Source organism: Panthera pardus, unplaced genomic scaffold (genome assembly GCF_024362965.1).
Source record: "Panthera pardus isolate Hobbes unplaced genomic scaffold, ASM2436296v1 HiC_scaffold_12, whole genome shotgun sequence".
NCBI lineage: Eukaryota > Metazoa > Chordata > Mammalia > Carnivora > Felidae > Panthera > Panthera pardus.
In genome coordinates this window covers 98,634,844-98,648,428 of record NW_026526677.1, presented here as the reverse complement: position 1 = coordinate 98,648,428, position 13,585 = coordinate 98,634,844, and the positions used below count along the sequence as shown (strand labels likewise).

The 13,585-nt window shown below is 47.3% G+C and overlaps 2 protein-coding genes across 5 annotated transcripts; one reads left to right on the top strand and one right to left on the bottom strand.

The window, feature by feature from the left end:
* Positions 1-4,564: 4,564 nt before the first annotated feature.
* On the top strand, positions 4,565-11,374 carry CENATAC (centrosomal AT-AC splicing factor). 4 transcript variants are annotated; one of them, XM_019468945.2, is made up of 12 exons: positions 4,565-4,752; positions 4,881-5,044; positions 5,449-5,547; positions 7,693-7,824; positions 7,951-8,017; positions 8,093-8,155; positions 8,487-8,551; positions 8,701-8,806; positions 9,701-9,731; positions 10,776-10,865; positions 10,940-11,072; positions 11,159-11,374. In XM_019468945.2, exons 1-12 carry the CDS (start codon positions 4,633-4,635, stop codon positions 11,229-11,231), a joined length of 1,143 nt encoding a protein of 380 aa, XP_019324490.1. In that variant the 5' UTR covers positions 4,565-4,632; the 3' UTR covers positions 11,232-11,374. The 4 variants fall into 4 exon arrangements, with proteins under 4 accessions (XP_019324490.1, XP_019324491.1, XP_053756363.1 ...); XM_019468946.2 differs by lacking the exon at positions 7,693-7,824; XM_053900388.1 differs by lacking the exons at positions 10,940-11,072; positions 11,159-11,374 and having other exon boundaries at positions 9,637-9,731.
* On the bottom strand, positions 11,338-13,561 carry RPS25 (ribosomal protein S25). The gene is made up of 5 exons (XM_019468949.2): positions 13,445-13,561; positions 13,116-13,211; positions 12,395-12,578; positions 11,485-11,583; positions 11,338-11,390 (listed from the first exon to the last, which is right to left on the bottom strand). Exons 1-4 carry the CDS (start codon positions 13,445-13,447, stop codon positions 11,489-11,491), a joined length of 378 nt encoding a protein of 125 aa, XP_019324494.1. The 5' UTR covers positions 13,448-13,561; the 3' UTR covers positions 11,338-11,390; positions 11,485-11,488.
* Between the last annotated feature and the right edge of the window lie 24 nt (positions 13,562-13,585).

The window sequence follows — 13,585 nt, the reverse complement described above, 5'->3', positions numbered from 1 at the left end:
CCTTTCTCATTCCCTCTCCTGCTCTCCCCTCTCCCCCCAGGAGATCTGCACAGAAACAGGGCTCCACCCTCAGAACCCAGGGCTTCAGCTATCCTCAGTGCAGCAGGCAGTCTTTGACCTTGAAGAACTGACCCTTCTACCCCAGGCCATTGGCCATGAGATCAGCCAAGAACCTGACCTGGGGTTATACCTAAGCAGAAAGTATCTGTGGCACCATTTTAAGATACACTGAACTTTCCGGGAATGCAACTGTTATGTAAAATGAAGGATGATTGTGCTTTTTTTGGTTTGGAAGTTGACCAAGAGTTGTTTGCCATTTCAGAAAATCACTTCACTGACAGCAAAGCTGCTCTGGTATTTAAGTCACCAATACCACATGCCTGTATCAGATTGTGTTTGTGTCTGCTGCACTCACGGGGATTCTGCATGTATAAACAAATCTTTATTACATCCAGGCAGCCGATATAAAGACAAAGTATTGTCAATAGTCGTATGACTGTCAGCTCTTAAATCTGAGCTCTTCACTGTAAGTATGTACAAATTTCCAACTATCTCCTTTTCAAATACAGTTTATCCATTGAAATACAATTTCCCTTTATTTTTCTGTTCTATTGCAGTTAAAGTGTTATATTGATCTTTTCAAAATCGCATGTGTAGGTCAGTTATTTTATTAGTAAGATTCATTCCAAGGTGGTAAAGACAGTCTACAAAATGTCTGCTCTGTTCCTCGGGTGTTAAGGCTGATGGGATAGAGAACCACTGAACCAAGCAACATATAAAATAGAGTCCCTGCCCAGAGGTGCTCACCCACAGTGACACTGGTAACCAGTGAGGACCATGGAATAAATCATGTTTATGTCCACCCCCCCAAAGCCTAGCGTGGGGCCTGTTAGGCAGTAAGAATGCATTATTTGTGAGGTGCCTGGGTGGTTCAGTTGGTTAAGTGGCCAGCTTTGGCTCAGGTCATGACCTCACGGTTCATGAGTTCGAGCCCTGCATCAGGCTCTGTGCTGACAGCTCAGAGCCTGGAGCCTGCTTTGGATTCTGTGTCTCCTTCTTTCTCTGCCCCTCCCCCATTTGCACCCTGTCTGTCTGTCTGTCTCTCAAAAATAAACATTAAAAAAAATGCATGATTTGCCACTAGTGACTTCTCTAACAGGCAGATTCCATATTCTCTGGAAGCACACCTAACAGCAATGAGCTCTGTCTAGAGCTAGGGAAAAATTCTCACAGGAGGAGTTAGCCCTGGGTCTTTCCCCAGGTCTAGAAAACAATAGCTGGCACTTGTCCAGAAGCACCCAAAGCCAGCCATGCTCTGCGGGTAGCTGCTTCTGCTCCTCTGAGGCAGAGGTGGAGGCTGGGAGGTACAGAGGAGCAGCGATGGGGTGGGAAGGAAAAGTGACCTGTTCCAAGGAAAAGACAGGACAGACACATGCAGGTGCACTGTCCGTGCAGAGCCCGATGGGGTCTTGAACCCATGAACTGTGACATCATGACCTGAGCCAAAATCAAGAGTCTGACACTTAACTCACTGAGCCACCCAGGTGCCCCTATCCAGAAAGTCATTTTAGAGACTTTCTTAAAACCAGAGTCTAGAGGATAAATGGAGCTGAAATAGACCAGACACTTGGAAACCAGTTAGATTTTGTATGAATCCAAGTAAGAGAGCAAGGGAATTGAAACAAGGTATGCTCTTAGGAGTAAAAAAAAAAAAAAAAAAAATAGAGAACAGGCTTTAAACATCTCAGAAATCCAGGGGCACCTGGCTGGCTCAGTCAGTTAAGCAACCTGGATCTTGATTTTGGCTCAGGTCATGATCTCACGGTTCATAAGATCGAGCCCAGCATTGGGGCTATTAGCATGGACCCTGCTTGGGATTTATTCTCTCTCTCTCTCTCTCTCTCTCTCTCTTTCAAAATAAATAAATACAAGAAATCTCAGAGGGGTGCCTGGGTGGCTCAGGCAGTTAAGCATCCGACCTCGGCTCAGGTCATGATCTCACGGTTTGTGGGTTCAAACCCTGTCTTAGGCTCTGTGCTGACAGCCTGGAGCCTGCTTCAGATTCTGTGTCTCCCTCTTTTACTTCCCCTCCTCCACTCACGCTCTCTCTCTCTCTCTCTCTCTCTCTCTCTCTCAAACATTAAAAAAAATAACAAAAAATAAAAAGAAATCTCAGAAACCCAAGAAGACAACTTGGGTGGGGTGGATATGGGGACTGACTAAAAGCAAGTGTCAAGATAACCCTCCCCCAAACTCCAGGCTTTAGCTTGGCTGTATTCAGTGGAAGCATGATAATAGGGGATGTTCTGAAGTGGAAGACGTTGAGTTCCATTTCACACAAGTCAAGTTCGGTGGGCAACTGAATGAACACTCGGTAGTGGAGAACTTTAGGGAGACGGCTTCGAAAGCAAAATTGCAGGGGGCTAAGAAGGTAGAAGTCGAAGCGATGTAGACTAAGTAGCTTTGGAACAAATGAGGAAAACAGATGACTGGGTTGATCTGCACTTGGGGTTTGATGAAATGAAGTTTTGGAAGGTCAAGTGAAGTAACAGGTTGCCATAAAAGTATGGTAGAAATAGTCCTGGGATCCGGTGGGTAGAGCAAAGCCAAGGACCGAAGACCTAGACCAGTAATTTTCAAACTTGCTTGATCATCGGGATCACCTGAAGGACTCATTCAACTGAAGCTTGCTGGGCCCCGCTCCAGAGTTTCTGATTCAGTACATCTGTGATGGGCCCAAGAATTCTCATTTCTAACAAGCTGACAGGCTCTACTGTTGCTGACCCGGAGGCCACACTTTGAAAACCTAGACCAAAGTCGCTGGTAGATACTGAATAGTTTTCTGAGTGAACTGATTAGAGCGCTCATCTTCAAGAATGGAAGATGGTGGTCGGGATATAACTGCAGAATTTGAATTCAGAGAAGCAGCAATTTGGGGCAGACAAGATTCAGGATGGACCCTCCCAGGGAAATGATGGGAGGTCAAGGAATCGAGTGTTGTGGGGGTCTTCAAAATGAGTCACATCTGTCAGAGGCCTGAATCTAAAGGGGAGCTCAAAGAGGAAGTCAAGATCTGAAGGGGAGTCTGGCTACTTTCTGGGCCTGAATTATGTATAGTTAACTGAATATCCACCTACAGACATGGTGGCCCATCCAGGTTAATGCGCCAGTACTGGTAACAAATGTAAGGGAAATCTGGGACTCTGTGCTAGTTTTGTGTGGCACATTCTTTTTCTTATCTTTTTTTAAAGTTTATTTATTTTGAGAGAGAGCAAGTGGGGGAGGGGTACATAAGGAGAGAGAGAGAGGGAGAGAGGGGGGAGAGGGAGAGAGAGAGAGAGAGAGAGAGAGAGAGAGAGAGAGAGAGAATCTCAAGTAGGCCCCATGCTGCCAGTGCAGAGCCAGACACAGGGCTTGAACTCACAAACTCTGCGATCATGACCTGAGCCAAAATCAAGAGTCAGTCACTTAAATGACTGAGCCACCCAGGTGCCCCTGTCTGGCACATTCTAAAATTTTTTTTTATTTTAATGTTTATTTTTGAGAGAGAGCACGCATGTGCATGCGTGCAAGCCGGGGAGGGGCAGAGAGCGTGGGGAATGGAGGATCGGAAGCGCGCCTTGTGCTCACAGCAGAGAACCCCACGTGGGGCTCGAACTCACAGCTAAATCATGACCTGAGCTGAAGTTGGACCCTTAACGGACAGAGCCACCCAGGCACATTACACATTATGTAAGTAAGGTCTGCGCTGGGCCTCAGGTTTTTTGGGGGGGATGCTCTAAGGTGGAGATCACAGCCTGGGGATTCCAGCCATGTAAGGGAGCATTTCACCTTAGACCCTCAGGCTCAGGGGAGCAGGACAGACAGGAAGGCTGTTCCTTCTGGGAAAAGCAGCTTGTAAAGAATGAAAATTCCACTAGATGAGCATGTTTACAGAATAAAAATGTCTGTTAACCCTCAGCCATGATTCTGTACCCTTTATAGCTTCCCCTTTACAGGAACAGCTGCTCAGAATACCCCGCAAGGGTACAGCTGTGATTAGGTCTTAAATTAAGGCCACCTCCAGCATGTATTCCTTACTGCCAGCTGGTACTGATGAACACTGAAACCCAAGGTGCTGCCTTTGATGCTTAACACCTGTGCAACCTTCCACAAAGTTCCTTTCTCTCCGTGCCTGTTTTCCCATCCGTAAAATGCCGGTAACGGTAGTGCGTCACATTGTTTGGATCAGGTCAGGCAGGTAATGTAAAGCTCTGGACATTAGTGAGCACCCTAATAATACTAGTTATGATTTGTTGCAGTGTCTGGTGCGGGTCCTTGACGATGCCCCGACATGCGTGCGATTTGTGGTCCTGCAGTGTCCCCTGTTGCGTGTGTCCTTTCGGTGCATCTGTACAGCGGTGCTGCCACTTTTTCTAGGTAGACGGCATCTGGGGATCTTGAGGACGGCTGGGTCTGCGCGTCTACGGGGAGCCCCGGAGAGGACTCGCGCAGCCGCAGAAGGGCCTGCAGTGGCGCCTGCCGGCCGCTGGGGGCCGCAGGGGCCGCTGGGTTCGCCCCGCCCCGAGGGGGTCAGGGGTCACCGAATGGCCGGAGATCGGCAGGTCGTCGCGGGTACGCGGTCTTGGGCCCATGGCGCCCGCGCAGCGTTGCCCTCTGTGCCGCCAGACCTTCTTCTGTGGTCGCGGACACGTGTATAGTCGCAAGCACCAGCGGCAGCTGAAGGAGGCTTTGGAGCGGCTCCTGCCCCAGGTGCGGGCGGGAGGCGGAAGGGGGCCGCGGCCCGCCTGGGGGCGGGGATGCGGGCATTGCGGTGAGAGCGCGAGGGTGTGGGGTGCGGGGGGACCCCTGGGGTCCTACACGGCCTCTCCCCGCCGCAGGTCGAGGCCGCCCGCAAAGCCATCCGCGCCGCTCAGGTGGAGCGTTACGTGCCGGAGCACGAGCGGTGCTGCTGGTGCCTGTGCTGCGGCCGTGAGGTGCGGAAACACCTGAGCCACGGAAACCTGACCGTGCTGCACGGGGGGCTGCTGGAGCATCTGGCCAGGTGAGAAGCGGCCTGGGAGCCTCATCCAGCCCACTCGCCTGCTTGTGTGGGAGGGAGGGTTTAGGAGTGGGGGAGAGGAAGACCGCTTTGATGGTTTGATGAGGGTGGATTGAGTCACCTTTAGGCATTGCATTCTTTAGGGGTAGAAGGGTTTATGGCTTCCATGGCCCCAGCGGTAGTGGTGGGAAAGCCAGCTGGGTAGCTGGCTCGGGATTACCCCCCATCGTCTATCAGATGCCTCTGTTTTTCTTGGAAGAGGGAGACTGGACATCTGGAAGAGACTGATACAGTATCGTCCGCCTTGCCCAGAGGCAGAAACCCCGATGTCAGTGTGCACTACGTATCTGATGTCTGCATAGCTAATATTTTGTAATAGATCATTGAGATGATTCCTTCCTTCTCAGCCCGGAGCACAAGAAAGCAACCAACAGATTCTGGTGGGAGAACAAGGCGGAGTTCCAGATGAAAGAGAAGTTTCTGATCTCCTCCCAAGACTATGCACGGTAAGTCATTGGTAATGAAAGGTGAACTAACAGAACAGGGCTTCTCTGGGTCTGGGTCAGGTTCTAGAGCTTCCTCTACTAATTGGAAAATTCAGTAGGGACTTCATAAGTTAAGTATCTATCGTTTTCATAGCACTCATGGTGCTAGGCACTATACTGGACACAAAAGTGTGACAGTCCTTGAAAGGTTTATATCTACTTGGGGGGGGGGGTGGGATTTACAATGCCGTTAGCAAATGGAGAATAGTATATAACAAAAATTGACTATAACCAACTATTTAAATGCGTGGTACAGAGAAGATGAAGTCCTTTAGAAATAGAACAGGCTTGTTATAGTGTGCAAGAAACTGGTACTGCCCCAGTGTCAATAGTTTTAGACTCTATTTTAACTGGCCTCTGAAGGACCCTGAGAAACTGGAGTGCAGGAAGCTGGTCAGCACGGAGTGGGGGTGAGTGCTGACTGCTTCAGGAAGAGGACACAGGCAGCCTCACACTATGTTTATTGGGACTATATTGAGATTATGGGGTACGGAGCCCAAGGGGATCCCAGAGCCAAAGTTACAGAAAAACTCATGTCTGTTCTCAGTGTGGAGAATGATGAGGGGCTGGTAAGAAATGCCTAAAACTTACTCCCTTGCCTTCAAATCTGTGGTTCATACAGGCAGGAGATGGGAAACTGAGGCCAAAAAGCACTCACTCCTTACATCCTGACCCAGCTCCAGATGGTTTTGGTGGGTGAATAAAGGATAGCTGAGCAGAAAAGGTTATAATTGAGAATTGCGAGGATGGACACTTTGAACTTTTTTTTTTCCTATGTTTATTTATTTTTGGGACGGAGAGAGACAGAGTGCAAGTGGGCAGAGTGGGAGGGGCAGAGAGAGAGAGGGAGACACAGAATCAGAAACAGGCTCCGGGCTCTGAGCCGTCAGCACAGAGCCCGATGCGGGGCTCGAACCCACGAACCGTGACATCGTGACCTGAGCTGAAGTCGGACGCTTAACCGACCGAGCCACCCGGGCGCCCCTGAACTTTTTATTAGTTTTGACTTCTGAATCTTACAAATTTCAAGGTCACACGCACAAGGCAAAACCAAGCCTAATTTGACCAGTAAAGATACCACGAGCCCTCTTTAGACTGTTCATCACATACGCAGCAAAAAGAATACACCTCAAGTGCCCACTTCCCAGGTCCTGGCCCCACCCTCCAGAAAGAACCACCCCGAAACACAAAGAGCTAGCTAACTGCAGTGTGAGCACGGGGCACCCTGCTGCTGGGGAGCCCAGTCTGGCCTACAGCTTTAATCTGGGCAGAAAGCAGCATACTGCCATCAGAGCCCGGAGGCGATGACAGACTCTCATGACGGCCCGGGGGTGTTGGGGGAGGTCGGGAGGCGAGTGGCAGATGGCCCCACAGCAGCTTTTCAGCTCCGCCATCCTCTCGTATTCCAGGGGCATCACACAAGCGTCCGGCTAAGACTCTGATGCTACAGTTCTAGGCTTTGCCCGTAGGGATGGGCACAAGGCTGCCAGGGCACCGTGGTAGAGCCACTCCCTCAGCGTTTTACATATTCAGATCAGGCCAGAAAGCAAATCCTAAAATTAACTGCCAACAGTGACAAGTTATCATAACTGTATATAAATTGGTATCACAAAAGAATAAGAATTTAAGTAACTTGAACACAAAATTCGGACCGTATACCCTCAAGAAGGCTCTAAGGACTAAAAAACTGCAAAGAAATTGAGGCTTGCTTAGTAGTTTTTTTGTGATAGTGGGATCAGTAGTATTGGTATTATTCTGATACCTTTACATGTGTATGTAAGATAAAAACAACTGCAAGCATATTGGTGGTGTTCCAAATATGGACCAATTCAAAAGGATAATTGATCAAAAAGGATAATTGATTTTTTTAAAAAAAATGTTTAGAGTACACATGTGCACGTTGGGGGTTGGGGAGAGGGAGAGAATCCCAAGCAGGCTCCATGCTCAGCACAGAGCCCAGTGCAGGGCTCGATCTCAAAACCACGAGATCATGACCTGAGCTGAAATCAAGAGTCGGACCTTTACCTGAGCACCCAGGTGCTCCGATCATTGATTTTCTTACGTATGTAATGGTTTCATGGTATCTTAGGCTCTTCCTGTTCTTAGGTGCATGCTGAAGTTTTCAGTTAAGTCTCATGATGTTCTAAAGCCCATTTTTGATTTGGAAAAAGGAAATGTGTGCATAGAAGAGAAGTGGAGCCAGTATGGCAAAATGTTAACAGTGAATCTGGTTGAAAGGTACATTGGTGTTCTTCGTTCTATTTTGATTTTGAAATTACCAAAACTTAAAGAAAAAGTGATCTGAAGGTCTTTTCATAACTGGCAGGGATTGGAGTTCTTGGCTGACTTGCCCTTTTTCTTTAGATTCAAGAAATCCATGGTGAAAGGTTTGGATTCCTATGAGGAAAAAGAGGATGAAGTAATCAAAGAGGTGAGTTGAAAGAAAGGCCTCTGGAGGACCCAACCTTACGACCTTGTACCTAGCTAAGCAGCCTCTCTCCCACAGATGGCAGCTCAGATCCGTGAGGTGGAGCACAGCCGGCGGGAGCTGGTTCGGTCCGTCTTAGAGGTTGGTTTCCCTCGGAGGAGCCAGAGCAGTATCCAAATCCATTTGATCCCTGGTTCTCCAGGTCCAGCATTTCACCTACCAGCTCTTCTAAGAGAACTCATGGACTCCATGCTTCATCTGCTCAGCTTGAATTCCCTTAACTGTCTGCCAGGGGGGCAGGCCTTGTCAGTGGCAATGTGGGCAAGGCAGGGAAGGGAGGAGGGAGGGACGGAGGGAAGTTTGCGAGGACAGTACCCTCCATATGCTAGTTTCCTTCTGAAGGGTGGGAGCATGGCCAAGACAGACTGTTAAAGGGTCCTAGACACATTTATTTTTCCTGAATCAAACTCAGCCTCAGGCAGTGCCAGACCCAGAAGAAGGCTCTTCAGCGCTTGGAAGCTGGAAAGGGACCAACAGGTAAACTTGTTAAGGACTCTTGTTGAGGGTCTGACATGTTAGAGCCTTCTGTAACTTTCTGGCTGGGAAATGGGAACAAAGTTCATCTGTGCCATCCTCATGGCTCAAGGACCTCATCTGCCAGCCTGGCTCCTGTCTGTCTTTTTCAGTCAAGTGGCCTCCGCCTCGCAGCAGCCTTCCTACTTGGACCTGCCACCAGCCCCGGAGCTTGACTGGATGGAAACAGGACAACCTTTGACATTCATTGGCCATCAGGTACAATGGATAAGCCAGCCAGGAAGGGCCAATGTCCCCTTAGTTCCCAGGACACCATCTCTCCTGGGTTTCGTACCTATTCTAACCCTTCCTACCTTTCTTTTCTGTGTTGTTCCATAGTATGTTCTCAGACCCATTTCCTCACCCTCCAGTGATCTCATCACACCTTTGCCCCAATGCCTTTGCAGAACCCCCAAGTCCCACTCAATGTAGGATATCTAGAAATATCTCATAAGCACTTGAAGCTAACCTCTACCATTCTATTATTCTATTAACTGTGGATGAGTTATTTCCTCTTCCATCACCTGACTAGATGGCCTCCAGATACATACACTTTCCCGCAAGTTTCTATTCCTCCTGCACTCCTGTCCCACAGAAAGTCACTGCTTCACCTATTCTTATGTTGTCTACGCCAGCCGTATTGTGCTTCCTGTCTTTGCACATGTAGTTATCATTGCCTTAAGTAACGTTTACCTTCCTTCAGCCTAGTTCAAATGTCACCTTTTCATGGAATGATTATCTGAACAGGTTGCCTGTTATAAATGTACTTAGTACCATGTAAAAAGCTGCAAATATAATGTGTGATTTATGTTCAATTCTCTTCCCCTATGATACATATGCCCTATGAGTAAAGGGTTTTGCTTACCGGCATCTAGCAGGCATTCTGTTTTTGGACATCTTCATTACGGAGACCCAGAAGTCTCTTGAGGACAAGACTGTTTCTCAGTTATCTGTGCTCTTAGGATTTAACTTCAAACCAGGGCACAGAACTAGCACTTGTAGTGCTTCCACTACCCCTCCCCGCCTCCTGTGGTTTGTCCTTTCTCTAGCTAGGAGTATCCACCCTGTCCTGGCTTCTCATCTGGGATTTTTCCCCTCCATTTCTAACTACAGGACACGCCAGGAATTGGTAACATCCACTCAGGTAAGGCCTAAGGCAGTGTTTCTCAGATGGTAAGAAACAATTATTTTAAAGAGTAAAACTGATTAAGTACTACCGGGGGCCCCTGGGTGGCTCAGTCAGTTAAGCTCAGGTCATGATCTCATTTTGTGAGTTTGAGCCCCATGTTGGGCTGTGCACTGACAGTGCAAAACCTACTTGGGTTTCTTTCTCTCCCCTTCTGCCCTTCCCTTACTCGCATTATCTCAAAATAAATTTAGAAAAAATTTTAAAGTACAGTATGGAGTACTATCTTGTGGGTAACAAGATAGAGTTGTATCTTGAATACATGAAAAACTCAAAACTCAGAAGTCATGTAAAAAGATGCTCATCAGAGTGGCTAAAATTAAAGATGGACTGTGTTAACGCTCATATACTGCTATCAGGAATGTAAAATAGCAGAACCAATTGGAAAATGGCTCAGGAGTTTAAAAAGTTAAACACATACCCACTGTTATAGGATACAGACGTTACAAGATAAAAGAAAGCTTACCTGCGCACAGGCTTACAACACACATGGTCACAGCTTTATCTGTAGTACCTCTAAGCTGAAAACGACCCATATGCCCCTCAACAAAGCAACGACAGAGTAGTGCCCAACAAGGAAGGAACTGTTGTTAAGCGCAGCATAGATAAATCTCAAAACTGTTAGAAGCCAGACCAAAACCAGGTACGTCCTAGAAAATGCAAACTAGAGTAACAGAAGCAAACCCATGGTTCCCTGGGGCTGTGAACAGGGATATGGGGAGGTACAGGAAATATTTCTAAGGGTTTTTCTTTTCAGATCGTACACTTTCAATGTGTGCAGCTGTATGTCAGTTATGCCTCAACAAAGGTATTAAATATCAGCACATCATGTCACATGTAAGGTGTGTTTCTTTAAATTAGTCCAGGGCCCTCAACTTCCCAAGGTCCTGGGTTTTGTTTTTGAACATTTCTAGTTATCAATCAGTTAAGAGCTTTTACCTTGGGCAGTTTCACAGTAGCCTAAAACTTTGCCTTAATTTCTGCTGAATGGGTCTTTTCCAGGAGCTACACCTCCCTGGATGGTCCAAGATGAGGAATACAGCTCTGGAAACCAACAAATAGGGCCCTCCTATGAAGAATTTCTTAAAGAAAGTAAGTAAAAAAAATTCCAGAGTGGGAATGGGTTAAGTTTTCCTACTCAAAGAAAACTGTTTACTTCTTTGTAGAAGAAAAACAGAAATTGAAGAAACTCCCCCCAGACAGAGTTGGGGCCAACTTTGATCACAACACCAGCACCAGTGTAGGCTGGCTGCCCTCTTTCGGCCGCGTCTGGAATAATGGACGCCGCTGGCAATCTAGGTATGGGCCCAGTGCCAGGACCCCAACCCACTACCCCTTTGGAGAGATCTCAGCCTTCATCCTGTTAACCCTTCACTTTCTTTCAGACATCAATTTAAAACGGAAGCTGCAGCAAGGAGCAAACAGTCACATAAAGAAAAAAAGCCAAATGTTTCCTGATACTTTTCCAACCACCATGAGGCACAAAGCCAAGCCAACAAACCCATACCTGCTCTTCTCTCTTATCCTTTGTAACTGCTTTTCTTAGGAAAAGACACATACCCACTTATTTGATTTAATAAAGTTTTATTTTCCAAAATGTACAGTTGGTGGTGGAATCTGCAAAAGAAAAAGAAAAATCACAATCATAAAGCCTTTATGCAGCAGGGGGATGTATACTTTCTACACGATGAGCCCGTAGGTTCTTGCCTACCTGTTCATGCATCTTCACCAGCAGCTGGGGCATCTCCACCCTTGGTGTTTCTGGTGTAAATTACTTGAGCTCTGTGCTTTGAGACGAGTTTAATAAGTCCTGGGGAGAAAATAAGGATAAGGTTTTCACATAATCCTATGAAATAAATACTTCACAGACGTGAGAAATACTGAATTTGAGCATGAGAGTTTAATAACAAAGGCAAGCATGCCTATGTTTCTTGGTGATCATCTAATTTGATTTATCCTTTCTAAACGAGGGACCCACTATCTGCTCTTGGGATGGTTACCCTTATTGCACTTTAATAAAACTTAAAAGTCACTATATTTCCATACTAGACACTCCAGGGGCTTAAAATATATATATTCCTATTAAAGTGAGATTATGAGTAGACCCACCACTCGATTTTTAAAACACAGAAATAAAAAATGATTTACTATCAAAGCTTTTAATATTTTAGTAACTGTATTTCAGTACATTTGGGTTACTTCTGTAACTGTATTTTAAGAGAGACCAAGAGAGTGTGAACAGAGAAAGAAGAGGGAGAGAATCTCGAGCAGGCTCTGCACTGTTAGCATAAGCCCAAAGCCTCCCATGAACTAGGAGATCACAACCTGACCCGAAATTAAGAGTTGGATGCTTAACCAACTGATGTCCCTATTCTGTGACTCTTAAAGTGGATTTATTCACTTGAGACCACAAGAAATCCCTGTGCTTCACCACATGACACAACACTGGCCAAGAACCCCGCTTTGAGGTCTACCCTAGAGATAGCATGTTAGAATATTACAATCACTGGTTAGCCTGCGCCCATTTTAATAAATTCCAGTAAAAAACACATTTAAGATGGCTAACATGGTCAGGCCAGTTTTACACGCAAAAGCACACCGGTACGATTTACCCCTCTCACCTTTACTAAGGAGCTCCTGAAGGGCTGCCCTGGCCAGGGAACCTCGAATCTTCAGTCTCTCAGAAACGACAGCTGGAGTTATAAGCTTATAATTGGGAACTTCCTTACAGAGTTTGTCGTACGTTGCTTTATCAAACAAGACCAGGTTATTGAGCTTGTCCCGAACTTTGCCTTTGGACCACTTCTGCTCCCAAAAGAAAAAGGACAGTCAGCATTCCCTGGAAGAAATTACTCTTTCCCTCACCAAGCCATCTGTGTCACCGGAACTTTTCTTCCATAGCCATAGGAATATACTGCAAAGTTGTCTGTTCTTGCCCTGCAGAAATCTACAAAATTTAGAATTTACAGCAACTCTGCAAACTAAGATTCAAGTAATCTGAAACCAAGATACAAAAAAAAGACCCCGTTGCCATTTACGTTATCCAAGATAAGTTAGATTAAAAAGAAAAAAAACAACCACCCCCGAACACATCTGCAAGAGTTTCGGGTGTAGGCTAAGCCCCACTAAACCAATTAGAACACCACGTGACCATCAGACTACATTCACACTGTGTACCACCCCATTCTTCCAAACACAAAACGGTTTGAGAGCACAATTCTAGTCCTCGGACTCTAGACGCCACAACCTTAAAAGCCATTTACTATACACGTCATTTATTACTACAGCTACACGGGCCCGGCGTCCCCAGTGTCTCCCACTCTTGGAGGACTCCACGCCTACCTTCTTTTTGGCCTTGCCCCCAGATTTGTTCACTGGGTCTTTGTCTTTTTTGGCCGATTTCCCGGCATCTTTCTTCTTCTTGTCGTCCTTGGGCGGCTGTGCGGAAAAGGGAGAACGCAGCCAGATCACACGGCAGCCCCACGCTCCGTCTGCAACGGCGCCCCCACCCCGCCCAAACCCCACTACCTGAGCACATGGGTGAAGCAATCCCCCCGCCCGCCCGAAGCAGCCCGGCAAGTCTGGGGGCCTGCGTCTGGTGCCGCCTCCACCCCGTCCCAGCGCTTCCCGGCTCTCACAGCCGCACCAGTTTCCCACTCGGAAGAGCTCACCATAGCGAAGCTCAGAGAGCAACAGCCAACACCGCAGCCTCGCTAAGATGTCGGACAAAAAAGGAAGCGGCGCTCACGCACGGGCCCAGAAACCTCCACCCTCAGCAAGCGTTTCCGGGGCAAGGGGCGGAGCCAGCGGCG

Coding starts and splice junctions, on each gene's coding strand:
- CENATAC (XM_019468945.2), top strand. CDS start 4,633: ATGGCGCCCGCGCAGCGTTGCCCTCTGTGCCGCCAGACCTTCTTCTGT. Junction 7,825..7,950: donor ACAGTGAATCTGGTTGAAAG/GTACATTGGTGT, acceptor CTTTTTCTTTAG/ATTCAAGAAATCCATGGTGA. Junction 10,866..10,939: donor TGAAGAATTTCTTAAAGAAA/GTAAGTAAAAAA, acceptor ACTTCTTTGTAG/AAGAAAAACAGAAATTGAAG.
- RPS25 (XM_019468949.2), bottom strand. Junction 12,579..13,115: donor GGGGCAAGGCCAAAAAGAAG/GTAGGCGTGGAG, acceptor TTTTGGGAGCAG/AAGTGGTCCAAAGGCAAAGT. Junction 11,584..12,394: donor TCAGGAGCTCCTTAGTAAAG/GTGAGAGGGGTA, acceptor TTTTCTCCCCAG/GACTTATTAAACTCGTCTCA.